At 36.9% G+C, this 20,360-nt stretch overlaps 1 protein-coding gene across 4 annotated transcripts in view; it reads left to right on the forward strand.

The window, feature by feature from the left end:
- The window catches only part of col11a1a (collagen, type XI, alpha 1a), a 290,480-nt gene that overhangs the window by 193,088 nt on the left and 77,032 nt on the right, over positions 1–20,360 (forward strand). For all 4 annotated transcript variants that reach the window (XM_051933206.1, XM_051933207.1, XM_028811103.2 and 1 more), the window contains 5 exons: positions 4,982–5,071; positions 7,489–7,542; positions 16,465–16,572; positions 18,185–18,292; positions 20,088–20,141. In XM_051933206.1, coding sequence (XP_051789166.1) covers positions 4,982–5,071; positions 7,489–7,542; positions 16,465–16,572; positions 18,185–18,292; positions 20,088–20,141 — 414 coding nt within the window. The remainder of the gene's footprint in view (positions 1–4,981; positions 5,072–7,488; positions 7,543–16,464; positions 16,573–18,184; positions 18,293–20,087; positions 20,142–20,360) is intronic.

The following is a 20,360-nucleotide window of genomic DNA, read 5'->3' on the forward strand; positions in this document are numbered from 1 at the left end:
TTCCCTATCATAGAGGACATTAACAGCTTAGACCAACAGATAAACGTTGTCTAGTAAAAGAAGAAAAGGTTTTTTCTCACACCGCTTCCCAATAATTCATTTTGTCACACTGTAACAAGTGATGGCAGTGACCTGTGAAGGTTTTCAGGAGGAGAAAGAGAATAAATTAAACAAAGCCCTGTCAGTATAGCCTACAGAAGAGAGAGAGAGAGACAAAGACAGAAAACATAAATATCACATACAAATGTATTTTTCATATCAAGACTGGTTTTCTTTTTTCTTTTCATGTTAAATGTCCATTGAGAATACTATGATGGTTTATGGCAAATCTGATCGGCAGGACTCCTCAAGACCAGACACCAGTGTGTTATTAAATTAAGAAAAAATTTTACTGGATCGTGTTTAGTTAATTTTAAATTGTAAAATAAGTACATTATATTATGTATACATTTAAAAATAATTGTAAAATATTTAAAATATATAATATAGAAAAAGGTACAAACAAAAACACAGAAACAATTTTAATGCCAAAATAGCCATTTCTTCTGCTGCTTCCTCATAAACATTAATGCGGAGGTCCCACATCCAGGGCTCAATGTACACACTAGAAGAAAATAACTAGACCAGGGGTCTAATTAAGAAAAGGGTTGGAATGAAAACCTGTAGCCACTGGGGTCTCCAGAGTTGGGGACCCCTAAACTAGAAGGACAAGGCTCCATAAAACCAGCATCTCTATATACAGTATATAAAATCCAACGTCCGTCTGTCTGTCTGTCTGTCTGTCTGTCTGTCTGTCTGTCTGTCCGCTTTTCACAAGAGAACTACTTAACGGATTTAGATTGGGATTTTTTTCTATAATTTGCTTGAACATTCTGGTTGATTTTTCGACTTCTCTCATTGAGATAAGTATCATAGTTCGCTTGCAGGAGCGATTTATTCACGCTAATCATGTAGCATATTATTGCACTAATCCGAGACAGAGGCTGCAGGCAGAGGAGAGGGGAAAGTGTGACGTCAGGTGTGGGGAGCTGGGAAGGGCCCTCCTCACTCACGTTCCAGCCTCCGTTTGTGTCGCTCTACCTCTTGACACATTGTGGAGCGTACCTTGCCTCCGCTTAGCTAACGATACCTGTTTGTTTATTGATTTTTAAAGTTTGTTCTGTTTCTCTACTATGCGGGCAAAGCTGCGGGGGACAGCTAGTCATTCAAAAATACGAAATTATCTTGTAATATGAATTAAATTATACATGAAACAAAAAGGAAACAAAAGCAAAATCTGTAATATTACAAAATAACACTTAAAAAAGATATCAACAAAATGAAAAAGATAAAAGCAAGTAAGTCAGGCATGAGAACCTGGCTAAAACATAACTTAAATGAGCTGGGGTGCAGGCCAAAGATATGTCAAGAGTCATACTGTGATACAGAAGATAAGAGTATTGTACACTTGGTGAGGACAAAATGGCTGTGCTGAAAGGCTCATTAGAACAGTGCATTTTGCTTTGGCTTGTCTCTTCCTTTAGTTTTTGGACAGCAAACATATTGTTGTTACTTCATGGTATTGTTCGGGGCTCTGCTTTTACATTAATTAGTTCTCTTTCTTTAATTACATCCATTTTTTTAGAATGTGGTGTTCAAAATGATTCACATCATTTTCACTGCTGTCCTGACTGGTCACCCCATCTGTTTTCTAGAGATTTAGCCATGAATTGTACTAATCTATTTAATGGTCTTATAATATATAAAATTAGTTCATTGTTGCTCCTTGAAACTTTTCCTAGCATAAATGCAGTTAGTTCAGCTTTTCATTTGATTTAGAAAGACTACAATTCTGTGCCACATATGCATTGCATTCTGCTAGCTGATGTCATGATCCAACGTTTTTATTTAGATGCATAGCAATGCAAACCCTAAAAGACAGAGTATACTTGTATATCCCCATAAATACCGTAAAATTCTTGATTTTGAGTTCATTCCACCATTTGACAAAACGGATACTTTATTTTACATTGATTTTTATAAATGTTCTCCTTCTAAATTGTGAACTTGATCCAGTCAATTAATAAAATTGCTTTTCCAATCAGTATGCCTCTTTACTGTAAGTTATTGGCTCAGTTCTGGCAAGGAATGCGTAAATGAATTCACCCTGTTTGGCTCCTATTATTGACACTAAAGGAAAAATATATTAGTGCAGCCTTTGGAAGGATAGGACTTTAGGAAAATGTAGTTGATTACACCCACTGGGCAGAATGGTGGCACAGTGGCTAGCCTCAGGGCTGGATTCAAAATCCCAGTTGCCAGTGTGGAATTTGCATGTTTTTACATGTATCAGTGTGGGTCTTTTCCCACAATCTAAAGGTGCCCGCGGCCTTGGTATCTTCCTGTTTCAGGTACATTGATAGTTATGTACCAAGGATGAACTAGGATAATGCAAACAAAAACCAGATTGGTGAAAAATGTCATGTGCAGTTTAATCAAATTAGGCAGTGGTCAATCAATAGTTTGGTTCCAATTCTTCAATAAATAAATGATCCATAAAACAAGAGCAATTTAGTGGAAGTTAAAATCAATAACTAAATAGATCCAAAAAGAGTATTAAAATCAAGAATAAAACCATGGAGTTAAAATCTGGATACTTTTCTCTTCTCCATGAAGCCACAGTGTGTCTCTCTCTGTCTCTCTCTCTTGCCTCCTCCACTCATCCACCGAGGTTGAGACACCGGTGAGCCCATTCCATCAGCTTTCGTCCCACCACCGTCCCAGCTATCAGCCACTTCTGTTCCTACAATTCTCAATAGTTCTCTTGGAGCGCTGTTCCTTTTGCTGTCTGTGGGGACTGCTGACCACCTTGCCTCCTTTCCACCTCACTGGCTCATACTCCAGATCTCGCTCTTTGTCCTTCTGAACTGTCTCTCTCTTGATTACTTTTCTCTCATGTATTTTTCTCTTTTTTCCTGGTCTATTTAATCTCTTCTGCCTGTCCTATTCAGACCCTTCATACTTTGTTGGTGCAGTTATGTTCACTAACGACCCACGGAGTGCCAATGGGGAATGGCTAAGCTAATTGTTCTTTACCCGTCATCAAAGAATCTGGCACTCCAGGGCCACATGGGTTTTCACCCACATGCACCCATACCCACCGCAATTTTTTTGTCTACTGTAAAAACCCTGCACCATCACAGACCAGTAACACACTTAACATAACACCCAGTTCCCCTCACCATTTTCCATTGCAGTAAATGATGCCAGGAAATGTATCTGGCTCTCAGTGACTCTGAACTTGATAAACAGGTTAGAAAACAGTCTGTTAAACTGATATATACAGTATGGAGGAGGGTGTTGAATAATAAAATAATATTAAATAGAAGGATACAGGATATAGAGACCAAATGGAACAAAAAAATAATTCAAAGAAAATATAATAGACCTCTGAGCGTACCTGCTCTACATAGGCTTGTCGATGACTACGGTCCATGATGGCTGCCCACGTGCCACCTGATAGCACATTTAAACAAAGTCCTTTCCTTCCCACTTCTTCCTTTCACTTCTTCACCTTGACCTCTCATTGTCCTACGAGTCAAACAGCAAACCTTTACTCCAGACTCTCTTGAGATGCTTATCTTCTGGTCCAATCTACTTTTGGAGTGACTTCTATAATTACTGACTTCTAGAGACTTTACCCAAGGTGTAACCCTTGTAACCCTGAGTGCCAGCATGCATTTAATTGGGGAGCAAATTATAAATCAGTTATAATGTCGTATCTTGGTGGTGTTTCACGTGTCACTGGAAGCATTACCAAAGTAGCATTTCCAGTGTATGTAGTCCACCAGAACATCTTATTGCCAAACCCCTGTCTTATTATACTGCATATATCATGTGATGCAGTCTAATATGCAGCATATAATATATATGAGACTGATATTAAAGGGAATTTTGTCATAAAAATTATTCCATATTTACATGTCAAGAACTGAACTCTGGATTTTTGGAAACCATCTTCCATCAGAATATCAATTATGGTTCTTGAGATGCTTTTCAGTCAGTCTGAATTTGTCAGATTGATATTCATGACAGAACACACTGTTTATCGGTTCAGACTATTTTTTTACCTATGCAGCGAAGCAAAATTTTTATTATTTTGTGACATATTGTTAGAATTTGGCAAAAGCTCTGCCTCTAGCTACTCATCTTGTTAACCGTTAGTGCCTCAGTCCTCTTTTGCAGCAATAGATATGCACACTCATCTGTGGTTTGGCTTTTTCTTTGGAGAAGGGGTTTCAATGTGCATTCACCTGCCATTGTGGAGGTGTGCCAAGACATAGACAACAGACATCCCACTTAGATTAACATCCTCACATCATTATCCTCATATACTTGATAAGCTCTGGTTATGAGACAGCCAGATTTGAAAATGGATGGGTAGATGGATGAATGAGTGCATTTTGTGGTGGGAAGCAGGGAACGGGTTAAACTTGCCTTACCATGAAGGTTTAATTAACATTCCCACCCTCAACCTATCCATTTAGTGTGGAGAAGTGGTTAAGCGTTGGACTTTAAACCCTGAGCTTCTGGGTGCAAAACCCACTACTGATGCTGCATGTCCATGAGCAAGACGCTTCACTTGCATGTGCTCCAATTGGAAAAACCAAAGAAATGAAACCAATAGTGTCTGAAATCGTATACGTCACCTTGGATAAAGACAGCAAGCAAAGGAAAAAATAAAATTTAATTCAGTCTGGATGCTGAGTTGTTCTTTAGAAGAAGCAATCAAAACAATTCGAAGAAGCAATTATATTTTATCTTTTAATATAAGTTGGTTTCATACATGAATAGTGGCTCTTCTTCTTTCTCATGATAAACTGTCACTTTAAACCAATACTAGAAATCAGGATCACAGGTAATGAAGCACATTTATATTTGCTTTTTCACCTGTGAATTAATAACACTGTACTAATTCTATACACTTTTATTTATGAATTAGGGAGACCCTGGCCCTGCCGGTGCAGCTGGTAAAGATGGACCTCCAGGTTTGCGAGGATTCCCCGGTGAAAGAGGACTTCCTGGAGCTACGGTAAGGTTTACCCATAAGCCATTCCTATTCATTGTATGCAGTGTGCACTCTGCCCTTCTGGTTATTATTGGCTCTCTAACTACCGCACTGCTCAAGAGGAGATTGTCGTTTGACAAGCGAAATGCAGCAGGGATGTTCAGCATCTTACGCCAGCTCCTAATATATCAGCACATGTCTCTGCTGACCTAAGGATACTTTTTGGCAATAATTCAGCTTCTTAAAATGGTGTTCTGTACCTGATTCTATAGCTCACAGATGATAAAATCAGGCGCAGAGTCATTTTACAGCTTTACAGTGATACCTTGCCACTCTTCACTAGCTGGCCATTTCTGGTTGCTTACAAATGAACCTCACAAACCACAAAGACAGGAGATACTGAGTTTCCCACTAGATCTGGTCTGAAGTCACGTCATAATATCTCTTAAGTGCTTTACAAACCACAAAGACAGGAGATACTGTGCTTCCCACTAGATCTGGTCAGAAGTCACGTCATAATATCTCTAAATGCTTTTCTCTCAACTGTCCTCCACCCCAGCACTAGCAGTTTTCAAGTGAGGCACAAAACTACTAGCCTGGTGAAAATGAAATCATCACAGATTGGAGTTCTCTGTCACCAGTTTGGAATGCATAGAATCACAATGACCTCATGTTTTATGTCATTACATCACTCACAAATGTGTGGCCGCAGCAGCATTGGAAATGTGCCATTGTAATTAGACTGCTAGATTCTGATGAGAGCGAAAAAAAAAAAAAAGGGAAATGTTACTTAATGTATCTAAAATACATGAATGTATTTAAATGTATCTAAATTGTACTTGAACTAGCCAAAGTTTAGCTAATATTTAGAAGCTGTGTTAGAGGAGAGAATAAAAAATTCATGTGATAGTAAAATTAACCTCCATAATAGAGAATAACATAAGCTGATTAAGCTTACGATTGACCATACGCCATGCATTTATCACACATACACTCATGTGTATATATACATGTATACTGTATATATATATATATATATATATATATATATATATATATACAGTGATCCCTCGCTATATCGCGCTTCGCCTTTCGCGGCTTCACTCCATCGCGGATTTTATATGTAAGCATATTTAAATATATATCGCGGATTTTTCGCTGCTTCGCGGGTTTCTGCGGACAATAGGTCTTTTAATTTTTGGTACATGCTTCCTCAGTTGGTTTGCCCAGTTGATTTCATACAAGGGACGCTATTGGCAGATGGCTGAGAAGCTACCCGGCTTACTTTCTCTCTCCCTCTCTCTCTCTCTCTCTCTCTCTCTTGCGCTGACGTAGGGGGGTGTGAGCAGGGGGGCTGTGTGCAGCTGCTTCCTGAAGGACATGCTGCACGGAGCTTCGCATACTTAAAAGCTCAAAGGGCACGTATTGATTTTTTTTATCTCTCTCTCTCTCTCTTCCTGCTCCTGACAGAGGGGGTGTGAGCTGCCGCCTTCAACAGCTTTGTACCGGCGGTGCTTCGCATACTTAAAAGCCAAAAAGCCCTATTGATTTTTTTTTTGACTGCTTGCTTTGCACTCCTTTGAAAAGGAAGATATGTTTGCATTCTTTTAATTGTGAGACAGAACTGTCATCTCTGTCTTGTCATGGAGCACAGTTTAAACTTTTGAAAAAGAGACAAATGTTTGTTTGCAGTGTTTGAATAACGTTCCTGTCTCTCTACAACCTCCTGTGTTTCTGCGCAAATCTGTGACCCAAGCATGACATTCTAAAAATAACCATATAAACATATGGTTTCTACTTCGCGGATTTTCCTATTTCGCGGGTGGCTCTGGAACGCAACCCCCGCGATGGAGGAGGGATTACTGTATATATATACTTTGTATATTGTGTACATGCTCTTATCACATAATTCAATTAAATGTACATATATCATATACACATGCATGTACATATCAATAGGTTTATTATGCATATGTCCATATAAATAAGGAGATAACCTGTAAAAACAGTTTTATTTTGAAAAAAAAAATCATGACTTGGAATGAATTCTTTATTTTCTCATTAATTAAGCACAACACAAATATGCAGAGTCTGTAACTTTTGGACCTTTATTATATTGCATGCTTTAAAGAACTGAATAAACATGTTCCAGTGTCATCTTATAATAAGTGGCTGCCTCACATCACCTGAACACTCGATTCAGATCTTGGCCTGGTGATTTTGTGTATCTTTTTATTGACTAAGTTTCATTGTAAACGAATATTTAGTGCCTCTTTGTAAATAGCGCTACTACAGCAATGTCTAAAAATCATTGCAAATATAGTAAGCCATCATATGCAGTTATTTTTTTTTTGAATGCCAAGAATCCATTTAGAGGGTGTTGCTACATAAAAATAGCTTCTGCTGATTCTTACGGCTGAAACACTGTTCTGTAATTACAGGGTCCCGCTGGCTTGAAAGGAGGAGAAGGTCCACAGGGTCCACCAGGTCCAGCAGTAAGTGTTTTATAAATGTGATTTGTTATAAAATGGCCATGACAAGTAATGCAATTTATGTTTTCTGCCCTCTTTCAGAGTACATTTGTATTAATTTATCTTTATGCACAGTTGCGACTTTTTTTCTGCTTTCATTTTCAATATGTCACTCAAATATGCCTTTATTATTGGACTGATCTGTACAAATGCAAAGAACTGTAGCATTTTTCTGTGTTTTGTGAAATTGTTCATTCATTAGCACATCACTTTGTTCCTGCTAGGCTCTAATTATTATATATTATATTTTTAGTATACGGTTGTGCTAAAACCATCAGTTGATCAACATTTACCTTTCCTGAACCTTTAGGCTGTGAGTGCACTCACAAAGCAAACAGCATTTCATCAGAACATACCTGCAACCTGAAATTTCAGTTTATTGCTTGCAACTCTATTTTTTAAATAAGAATGAAGAAAATAATACAGAAATAGGAAAGCAGCTAATTACATTTTTATTTTATTTCACAATTAATATTATTAATTAATCACAAGTAGGATGTGCTTTCAAAAATATTTGTAAAACTCGGCTTCTGATGACAGCATACATGCTGATAAAGAGGCAAATATTTTTTCTTGTGTTCAGATCTTGCCTTCTGCCTGGCAGCACTTCAATGCAATGGCATTTTTAAACACTAGGGGGCAGTTTTGATACTTTTTAACAAAATGACAAGAAAGTCGAAGTTTATAAAAAGAGAGTAGCAAAGTGTCTCGTCTTTCTAGTAATTACTGTCTTCTGACATTTTGCTTCTTGTAACTTCGAAATGAGATTTAAAATGACAGGCACAAAAGCAGGTACATCTGGCTGGGATTTAAGGAGTTTAACGACTGTCAGATTTTGTGGCCTCAGTTTTTATTATAATGCAGTTTTTTGTTTTTACATTTTGGGTTCTAACTGAAATGAAAATACTGAACTATAACTATAGGAACAATATGTTCCTGTAAAACAAACACAGTGTTTAAACAGACAATCAACTGTATAAAATGCACTCCATTAAATTAATATTCAGTTCTATACAAAAATAAGCATACAAAATGCTGTTTATAAAGAATTTACTTTAGCGATGATGTGCAGAAGGAGCTAACTACACACAGCATCTTAACTATAATGTTATAAAAACAGCCACTTGGGTAAAGGAATATTCCTGAGTCAACTGGACAAGTGGTTCTCTTTCTGTTGCAAGGAAACTAAAGGTGAATAAAGCCCATTTGGATTCTAATGGCACTTTAGGAGCAGCTCACAGGTGTGCTGTTCACATGTCTACATCTGGAACATCTGTTAAAAACAGAGCCACGCAAATCCCTGTTGAAAATGCCATACCCCAGTCAAGCTTTAATTTTTGGTAATTACTTGATGTTTGAGGGAGAACAGTTGAAAATCAATGCAAGGTAATTAAAAAAGAATAAAATAATAGTTCTTCAGTTTTCCAGTTAAAAACCAACCCTATACTATAGAAGTTGGATTTAAATCAAATAAAACAATCAGTAATGGTTAATTTCCAGACCTGATGCTGTTTTCTTTTATAGCCAGGGCTCCCATATAACAGTTCATTTTCCAGTACGACTCCAGGCTCCATTGTTACAGGCACAAAGAACAGGAGCGTTTCTTGCTTGTATTACCAGAGGAGTGCAACAAACTACATTTGAAGTACATGAAATGAAAATCCCTTTTTTACAGGTTTTTTTTTGGCCTCAGCCTATTCACATAGATTTGATTGGGGAAAAATGGCCCTAATATAAACACACAAACACAGCTCTTCTGTGGGATGGCTATTGGGTTCATGTAAAAGACAACAAAATTTGAAGGAAAAGGCCTGAGTGGTGAGAAGGTGCAGGGCCGAGCTTTTTGGGGAAGGTTGATCAGCACATCAACCCAACATAGAAATGAGAAAAGATGAAGAAGAAGAAAAAGATAAAATAAGTTGACAGTACATCAGATTAAACACAACTGTTTTTAAAGAATAAATTGACCATTTGTAACATCTCATGTGGACACTTCTGCTTAGCACAAACAGTTTTCCACAGCTTGAGCACAAAAGATCAGAGACCGCAGGAAACAAAAAAGAAAATGATAGAGACACATAAAACAACTTAAAAACAGATTTAACTGGTAGTCATACCTGACAGATATGTAATAGAGAATGTCAATTTGAAGAAAATTTAAATTTTACAAAAAAATGTGCATAGAGACTGTAAAAACAGCGGGTCATTTTTCAAAATGATGCATTAAAACATGTAATTGTGTCTGTAAGTACCAGCCCTTTGAAGCATTGAAAACGTAACAGACGAGGAGTTATTCAGTTTATTTAGCTCATTGGGTTATCAAATAGCAAATAGTTGAGGACTCCTAAAATTGCATCTATACATCTATACATTTTTAGATGTGCACACGGAACTCATGTGACAACTATACCGCACTGGTTGTTAATGTTAAAAAAGCCATTCTTATTTTTGTAGATCTTTGAATTAAGGTTATTATATAGGTATAATGTAAAAATATCAACACAAGAGTACTGATGGCAGTGATTGATTAAATGGATGATTTCTTCTGTAACTGCCAGAATTGCCCATTCCAATGAGCCTGTGCTAAGAGTCTCATTATCATGGTAATATTGCATTAAGGTCAGAGGCAAGCAAAAATGATTGTTAGGCAAAGCTATTAGTAGAAACGCATGTAAAACAGAGGGCTGACTCTCATAACTCCATCCCAAATGTTTGTAATGTTTTGTACAAATGACCTTTTGCAGTTTTTGCTTGAAACCTCACAGTCACAAATACGCACAATGTCGTGCCTCACACTGAGTTTGTGATTAAAGCTGCTGGTGTGCCCCTCACATGAAGGTGTCCTTAGTAAATGGCGGTGTCCTTTTTCAGGTAAAATCCTTGCAGTGGTGCTCAATATAAAGCATGCTGCAATCAATCTTGCGTTATTTAGAGTCAGCAGTGTAGGAGTGTGCCCAATGGCAGCCATGAGATATGTTCACATAACCAGTCTAAGCAGGAATTTAATGTTTAAAGCTGACTAAAAGACATTGCTATAAACTGTTTTTTTTTTCTTTTTTTGATTAAATAATATAAGCAGCCTTCCCATTTCACAAAATTCTGTCCAAATGTAAACATTTTAAATTCTGGAAACTCCAGGAAACCAAGGAGTCAAAAGCAGAGAAAACAAAAACATACTTAAATACAGAAATGGGCCAAAGTCAAAATGAACTCAAATGCCCAGGGGTAAGGGGTACTTCACTCGGCTAAGTGGTACCACCCCTTACATCCAGTAGAATCCTCCACAAAAACACAGCAATGTCCTGTTTTGATCCTAGTTTTTCTCTTCTTTTCCTGAAATTTCTGCTAGAAAATCACCAGACTCTCCTCTCCTATCAACCAAACATTTAACAGCATGCTGATCGGTCTCCAGCTACTGTATGTACATTTGTACATATTGTTGATGTCACTCGCTAATGATATCAGAACTGTGCAACATCACAAAATTATAAAAGGGGGAAAAGACCAAACAAAAGCCATAAGATACACAAAAAATGACAAAAATTAAATTTTACAATTCCTTGTTTCTTTATGTGTTGCCTCGGATAGGTAGAGATAAGACAAACACACAAATATGGTATTTAGGATGCCAAGTGGAAGAAAAATAATTATTCTTGGTTTTGCTAAACAGTATTATTACACCTGTTCATAAACTCCAATGTATGTACAGTGGATTCAGAGCTTATTCAAACCCCTTCACTTTTTGTACACTTTATTTTGTTGTAGATTTAATTTTAAATGGATACATTTGATGTTTTCACCCATCACCCAAAAACAAACTCATAATGACAAAGTGATAGCATATTTCAGAAAGGTTTGCAAATTTGCTAAAAATAAAAAAAAACTAAAATCTTGTGGCACTCCAAATCGTGGTCCGGTGCCCCTCCTTGCTTTAATCATCTTTGAGTTGTGTCTAGAACTGATGATTGGAGTCCACCTGTGGCAAACTGTATTGACTAAACGTTGTTCAGAAAGGCACACAGCTGTGCATGTAAGGTCTATCATTCAAGCTGCACGTCAGGACGAAAACCTAACCAAGAAGTCTTACAAAATCTTAATAGACCTCTGTGATCAAATTGTGGAGAGACATACATCGGCACAAGGGGATAAAAGCATTTGTAAATCTTTGAGTGTTCCCAGAAATAGAATGACCTCAAGAATTATGAAATGAAAGATGTTTGGAACCACCATGATTCTTCATAAAGTTGGCTGTCCCAGCAAACTAAGCAACCAGGCAAGAAGGACTTTGGTCAGGAACCCAGTGGTCACTCTGGCAGAGCTTCAGAAGTCATCTGCTGAACCTGTCAGAAAAATGACCATCTCAGCAGCACTCCGTCAATCAGATGCATTTGACAGCCTGTTTGGTGTTTGACAAATGGTATTTATAGGACTCTGAGAGTATGAGGAAAAAGATTCTCTGGTCTAATAAGACAAAAACTCTTTGGGCAGACCTCCAAGCATTATGTCTGTCAAAGGCCAGACACTGCTCATCACCTTCTTAATGATGAAGCATGGTGGTGGCAGCATCATGCCATGGGTGTGTTTCTCAGCAGCAGGGACAGAGAGACTGAGCTGAAGTGAGGGAAGGATGACTGCAGCCAAATACAAAAAGGTCCTTGCAGAAAATCTGCTCCAGAGTGCACGCAACTTCAGAGTCCTTGAAAATGACACAAAGCATACAGCCATGACGATGCTGGCGTGGCCTCTGGATAAGTCCCTGATTGTCAGTGTTAAACCCCAATGAACATCTCTGAACATACCTGAAGATGGCAGTTTAATACAGATGTTTCCCATTCAGTGAAACAAAGAGGATCCTGGTAGGATAACTTGCCCAAATCCAGATGTGCAAAACTTGTACACACTTACCAAAGAAGTTGTAATTGTTAGCAAAGGGGCTTCTACAAAACACTGAATTAAGCGTCTGAAAACTTTTATGAATCTTTTTGAATTTTAATAAATTTGCATACCTTTCTGAAAACATGTTTTCGCTTTGTCATTATGGGTTATTAAGTGTAGACAAATGAGATAAAATAGCAAATTTATCAATTTAAAATTAAATCTAAGTCACAACAAAAAATGCAGAAAGTGAAGGGGTCTGAATACTTTCTGAATCCTCTGTACATAGAGGCATGCAATGTGCCCTGCAGAAGAGCCACATGTTCATTAACATTCACTCCCTTGCCCCCTCAAAACAAATTCCTAGCACTTTAGAAAACAAATAAGAATAAAATAATAATGAACCCTCTAGAGAGTAAATGTATCCATTACATTAATTAGTCTCAGATTTACATATCAAATGTAAAACAAGACAGTAAAATTACAGCCAACAATTAAATTTCAATTAAGGGACTGGATGCAATGAAATCTGAAACCACTGTGTCCTTTCATTAATTGAGATGAGAGGTCAGCCTTTACTACCTCATAAAGGACTACTCTACTTTTGCTTAATAATGTGAAAAGTGGGACCCCATTCCCCGAGTTTACATTGAAACTAAGAACCCTTAGGAACGTAAGCACTACCAGGTATCAATGGCCATACATAGGGGAGAAACAGAGAACCCACTACTCCATTTTGGAGTCAGCACAGTTGCTCACCTACTTTTGCAGTTCAAAACCTATTAAAATGTTATTCTTTAAAGCAGTGTGGTGCATCTTCAGTACTGGATATTACTGATACTTAAATTGGCAAATTCTGTTAAATGATGCTTAGCAGATCACACACCCTCTCCATTTATAAGAGGAAAAAAACAGAAATGTATTAACATACATTATAACATAACAACATACTTATTACTTTCGAAATAATTTTGTTATGATTCTCTGCAATTACATGTGGCTGACAGAAACTGAATTTGTTTTATTGCATATCTTGGATGTTGCAACGATCAAGGAGCTCTCAGAGTAAACAATAATAATGAATACGGGTTGATGTCCAACCTGCAGATGACCACATTACTAGAACCAAAACCATTTAAATCAGTTAATCAATTATAGCAGACATCTTTGAGAGACCTATTACAAAGCAACAAGAATTCTATTAAGACTACCTCTCAAGATTATTAACAGCTGAAAATATTACCAAAAATAATTAAAAATTACAAGGCTAACAGAAACTCAGTGTAGAGCCTCTAAATACTGTACTGCTTATTCAAAATGCAGTATAAAAGAGAGCATGAAATGCACACTGGAGGCTAATGGCTGGGAGAGATGATTGACAGGAAATTCCAAGTTAGTAAACTATTGGCTCCTCTAGATTGGCCCCCACTGAATGACTACACCCTGCTATATCCTGACCCCCCACCCAGGGTTATGTCCTATTTTCAGATCCATACAACCCAGAGACTGATTACATGGATATGATAAGGGAATAATACTACATAGAATAGGCCATTTTAAAAACATAATCGAATAAGAAACTGCAGTTCTTTAATACAAGTCAGCAAAGTTGTACATTTATGCAGCCTGCATTTGAATAATTAAAAAGGAAGGAATCTAAAGAGAGAAAGAGAAAGAAAGAGAGGGAGAGTTGTGGTGAGTGGAGCCTTCATTTGACAATTAGGACAGAATAAACCTATGGAGACAAAGACAGAGCTTTAACGTGTTGGTGCACAATTACAAATACGACTCCACAGATAACTCCTTGAAGTTGCACAGTTATATATCATCCGGCATTCAGCAACCTGTTTTCTGAAAGATAATGTTTGTGAAAGGCAATTCTAAATGCACTTCATTTGATTGATAGCATTATACTAGAGCTGTTTCTTGAATAAAGGTCTTACAGAAATAATTTGACACTTGTGACCTTTTATAAGGTTTAAAAGGTTTATAATGAGGGACTTTAATTCACAGAAGTTAGATGCTGTAAATGGAGACAATCTTGGCTCCCACTGTTTAAAATGTCATTTTAACAAGCTGCCCTTTGATAAAAAATACATTTTACCTAACAACAGTAGATTTTTCTGTGTCCTAACAAACTTTTCCATGACTTATTATGCAAAACAATACAATAAGAGTATTAAAATAGAATGCAATATTGCAGGCACGCAGGCGTTGCTGCCTCCTGAAAACTGTGTCTCTTCTGCCCTCATTTTTTTGCTTCCAGTATTCATGTGGATTTTCACCAGATATTGTCATTTCCTCCTGAGAAAGGTTATTACGTCCATTGTTGATTATAAATTTCTTACAGGTCTTCCCTTTTGTGGATAGGGGTCAGGTTCAGGGTTGGATCTTGCAACTCTAAGCCATTAAAAATAAAAAAAATTTTTATAGGTTCCCCTTCAACTGGCATTCTGTGTTGGAATGTCAGCGCATAGTGTTGGTGATTCATTGCTGATGTCATCCCCAGGTTGATGGCACTTTTCAGAGCGGTTACAATATTGTGGTTAACACTCCATCCAGGTATAAAACTGCTAGATACCAAAAAAAATGCATAATGTAGTATTAATGCAGTAAATGAAGCAATAAACACCTCCTGTTGTACTTGATCTGTCTGTTATAGTTTGTGGATCCCTGATTATCTGGAGGAGATGCTTATCCAGCTTAAACATAGATTCCAAAGTTCTCTGCTAACACCTTTGACTTACCACAGTCTCTTTCCTACTAGGTCAGGACTAATTTGTTTGCTTGTAATATAATATAATATAATATAATATAATATAATATAATATAATATAATATCATATCATATCATATCATATCATATCATATCATATCATATAATATTGCACTGCTGCTTCTCAGACCCAAATTATGGGTTAATCTCCCATGCTACAATTCCATGCATATAATATAATATAATATAATATAATATAATATAATATAATATAATATAATATAATATAATATAGTGTAAGGTATAAGTATTTAAACAGAATGCAGCTTCATTCACAACATATCAAAAATGCTTTTACAAAGTCCTACTGATTATAATTAGCACTGTGGTCCTTGGTTATGTTTGATCTTCCTCTTTCCCAAATGTGATATGGTAAAGAAAGAAAGAAAGAAAGAAAGAAAGAAAGAAAGAAAGAAAGAAAGAAAGGAAGGAAGGAAAGAAAGAAAGAAAGAAAGAAAGAAAGAAAGAAAGAAAGAAAGAAAGAAAGAAAGAAAGAAAGAAAGAAAGAAAGAAAGAAAGAAAGAAAGAAAGAAAGTGACATTTAGTGTCATTTGGTGCACACTGAATGCTGCCTGGTATTTTTATTTATTTTTGTTTTACTGGGAAAGAGCCATTTATATCTCACTTTCTAAAGGTGAATGGGTTGTAGCTTGTTCCCTGCTCTCTGACATCCCAAACAAAGCAGTCATCAGTCAGGTATTCTGGATGTCAAGCAGATGTCTGAATCAAACAAAGTAGAAAAAAAGCTTTTGTTGCCAAATAGAAATTGGTTTGTGTTTTGAACCCAGGGGAAATGTATAGTGATTTGTATAACAATCGGCAACAATTTTAGGAATATTGTTACAGGAATAAAAAAGAAAAGGAAAGATTTAATTGTATTTCACACAAAATAATTTGTGTTGAAGTTTATAATATTAAAATGAATGTATAGTGCAGGAAGGTTTACTAAACCCCTCTGGTTTATCATTTAAAAGTAATATATCCTTATGAACCAAGAATGCACATTAAAATCGCATTATGCATTCCCAAAGCCCTAGCCATAATCAGAGATGATTTGTGAAGCCATTATATGTAATTACAATGTAATTACTTCTTAACTATATGAGCAATTAAAACTGCAATGCTGCAATGATCTAAACACAATATACTGTAGCAGCAATTTAATATAGGTCAGGAACCTTCCTCCTAAATGAGTGCTGTATATCTGAATGTGATGTTTTCCATTTTATTTCTAGGGATCACCTGGAGAGCGGGGTGCAGCCGGTTCAGCTGGCCCAATTGGTCTTCCGGGTCGTCCAGGTCCTCAAGGTCCACCTGGCCCTGCAGGAGAAAAAGGCGCCCCTGTGAGTCCACCTTTGTTTTTTGAATGTTTTATGTCTGAAGGACGATGTACCTTAAAGTTCCTATTCATTGGTCAGTTGAGCGAATCTTTTCTGGAACATGGTGCTATTTGTATTCTGTCGTGCTGCTGTCTTTATCACTAGTCACCGCTCTTGGCCTCAGTTCCTATGTTCATCAGCTTTAAGAGGTCATTTGCATCAACAAATAAAAAAGAGAAAATTAAAAGCTTGTTACTTTACAAAAGTTATTACTTTCTTTCAAGATTATTAGTTTATCACACTCCATTGAGCAGTGTTGTTTGCCATGCACAGAAATGTAAAAGTCTTTGCATTTAACATTGTAACAAATTTAAAATTTAATTAGATCTCTGTTGCGTTTGTTTATTTTTAATCCAATGTCACTTAATGGTTTAAGAACCTGCATTGTATTTTTTTTAATTTCAAGTTCTAGGAAATTGGACAAGCTCTGTAAACATTTTTTTAAGTGTAATGCAGAAAAAAGCATTTTGATCTGGAGAGATGAATCATTATTGATCACTGAAATTGTGCCCACGGCAGTGTTTGACCTTTACAGTTATTTTCCTGTGTTTTAAGCAATGTGATGTGAAGTAGATTTTTTTAATGTGCTAATTAACAATGACCACAATTAACATGGCTTATGTTGATAGCTATGAATAATAATTTAGTTCATTTAAAGTTAATGTAAAATCCTAGCTCTGCATATATATTCTTTTTTCTTTAGCATTGCCTAATGGCGCTTCACTGTTTCAGTGGAACATTACGTTAGAAGCTACAGTATAATGCAAATCATTAATTCCTTTTCTGTTTATATTGAACAGTCTTGAGAGCATATTTGTAAATACATTGATTAATATGGGACACTGAATGTGACATACATAATATATGTGTATAGCTGATAAAGAACATAGCAATAAAACCATCATTTTATGGCTAATGAACATATAGAAATTCAAATTTCATTAAGTTGTGCATATGTATTTGAAGAAGAAGGTCATCAGCAGGAAAAGGGTTCTGGTACTCAGTTAAACAAAAACAGTGTTGATGAGTAACTCTATTCTCCTCAAACTCCAATCCTTGACTGAACACCACTTCTGGTGGCTCCAAAAGTGGAAGCAGAACCTGGGTCACTCATAGTTCGGACAATGAGCTTCTGAACTGCAGGCGTAAAATGGGATGGAGTTAGTGACAGTGGTACCGCTCTACTTGGGGTGGGATTGCCTACTTTATCAGAGCCCTGAAGATGTCCCCAAAGTGTGTGTTCTTCACTATATATATAAATGTACAGGTACAGGTAAAGTCTTTAAGACATTCAGATGGAGCACACAACTTTAATCCCCATGTGAATTATGTGCTGTGCTTCTCATGCTCAATATGAACTCTGTCATACAAGTTTTATTATCTTGAAAGGATACTGATCTTGCCTGATATAGATTATTTCTTTGAGAAAGAAATACATTTACCTTTATACTTGTTTTACAGTGCTGTTTAGCTAATACATTATAACCACCATGACTTAAATGTGAGGTTTGTCAAGACAAGCAGCATTAAAGAACATTTCAAGCAGCATTCCTTGATTGTGTATCTGTCTTTGTAGGGTGAGAAAGGTCCTCAAGGCCCTGCTGGGAGAGATGGTATCCAGGGTCCCGTGGGTTTGCCAGGACCAGCTGGTCCACAGGGCCCACCTGGTGAAGATGGTGATAAGGTAAATATACTGTACTTCTCTACACACTTTCAGCATTGCTCAAGAGAACTTTGTAGTATACCACAGTATAAGGTGGCCTTTGAATACACTTATGACAAGAAATGAGTAATAGTAATTCAAGTGGTTAACACTAACTGCAGAATTCTGGGTATACATTCCACACCCAGTCATTGTCTATGTGTACAGTAAGTTATGCTTACTCTTGGTGTTTGAATGAGTTTTTTTTTTTAAGGAATTGACAGATTTAAATGAGTCATGTGTGTGTCCAAGAGGGGTCTGTGTGAGTGGGCCCTGTGGTGTAAAAGGGCCATATCCAGGGCTACACCCTGCCTTGTGCTCAGTACTTAGATGATAAGATGCAACTCTCCATGAACTTAAATTAGATTAAGCATGGTTATGTTTATTGTTGTGATATCTTTATATATGACACGCTACCGTGGCTGTCCATTTGTCTGTTGAGGATTTTAAATCACCTCTACCTCACAAACCATTTGAATTATTGACCTGAAATTTGGTACACATATACTACATGACGTCTACTATCCACTTACAGGGTGATGATTGACCTCGTTCAACTCTCGGCAGCGGCCAGCAAGGCGGCCATGCAGCACATGTGTAGGACGCTGTTCTCATCCCTACCACCTTTGCCGTCACTTCCCCTTCCTCTTCATATCTTAAATCATTCTTGAGGCAGATTGAAGACTTAAGTGCCAGCTTAAATGAAAAATTAAGGAAAGCATACTAAGCAATTGCAACACAAACACTGACTTAATAAGTTTTAACGTGAAAAGATATCGATGAAAATAGAGAGGAAGTGGGCCGCTAGGGTGGAGAAAAGAAGAGCTGCTCAGGAAGCAGTGAGCACAACAATCTCTGAGCAAATGAATGGTAAACGTACAGAGAAAGAGTATGAAAATTAGGAATGCTCAGGTCAAGTGTATTCCCTGCAGGTCATCGTGCAGTGCGCCGTTACTGGTTAAAGTATAATTATTATCATTTTTCCAAATGCAGCCAAGAGTCACAAAAAATGAATTCCAAAATTGTATTTCTGCCTTGGTACAGCGAAATTCTAAGTTTCAGAGCTAAGAATCAGTTTCTAACTTCTTATTTTCCACTCTTTCTTTTCTTACTTCCAGGGTAAAAACTTCATAACTTCAACAGTAGTGGCTTTTATTAATCAACATCCCCATGGCAAATTTCATAGCCAGAATGCCTTTGTCTTCCCATTCAATATTGGGATTATTCCCCCAAGCAAGTTGAAGAATCAATTGTGAAAGACGCTGAGACTCAAAGTAGGAATGTCACACATGCAATTGACAGCATAATCATGCTTAAAAGAACATTTATTTCATAGTGGCTGTAGCTGCGTTTTTCCAAATGAACCAAATTTCTGCTGCTTTTAGTTTGCTTCTTAGGATGATTCAAGCACCAGTGTGATGTGTGTTCAAATACTTTCAGACTAAAAATTTCGTTTTAAAGGTTTTAGTAAAATTTCAAGGAAAAACAGTTAAACAAAAATAGAGAGAAACTTGGTGCAGTATTAAAGAAAAGAGAACGTGCTTGAGGTTGAAGCAAGTTGAACACATTAGAAACGTTAAACACGGTCAGAATACCGCATGCCATCTCATATTCTATTTACAATCAAGCAAACACAACATTAAACATTAATTTTCTAAGATTGACTCTTATGGTGGCTTATTGACCTTTAGCAAATGTAGATATTGACAAAAAGAAAACCACATACAGTATTTATTTGCTTTTTCATTTATAAATTCATTTTTTTCATTCTTCACAGGGAGAAATTGGTGAACCTGGTCAAAAAGGAAGCAAGGGTGATAAAGGTGAACAAGTAAGTACATGTGGGCTTCATAGCATAGCTTAGCTTTTCCATTTTGGCACTCTTGCACTAAATTGTCAGCACTTGGTTCTTAGTAGCCTCGTCAGATTGCTGCTGTTATGTGAGGTCAAATTAAAATATCTATCCTTTGCATGGATTACAATCTCTGAGGCATGTCCATTTACAATTGAAATGTTTCTGTAAATTTAAAGTAATCAGAATATTATAGGA

The sequence above is a fragment of the Erpetoichthys calabaricus genome, chromosome 10, assembly GCF_900747795.2.
Source record: "Erpetoichthys calabaricus chromosome 10, fErpCal1.3, whole genome shotgun sequence".
Classification (NCBI taxonomy): Eukaryota; Metazoa; Chordata; class Cladistia; order Polypteriformes; family Polypteridae; genus Erpetoichthys; species Erpetoichthys calabaricus.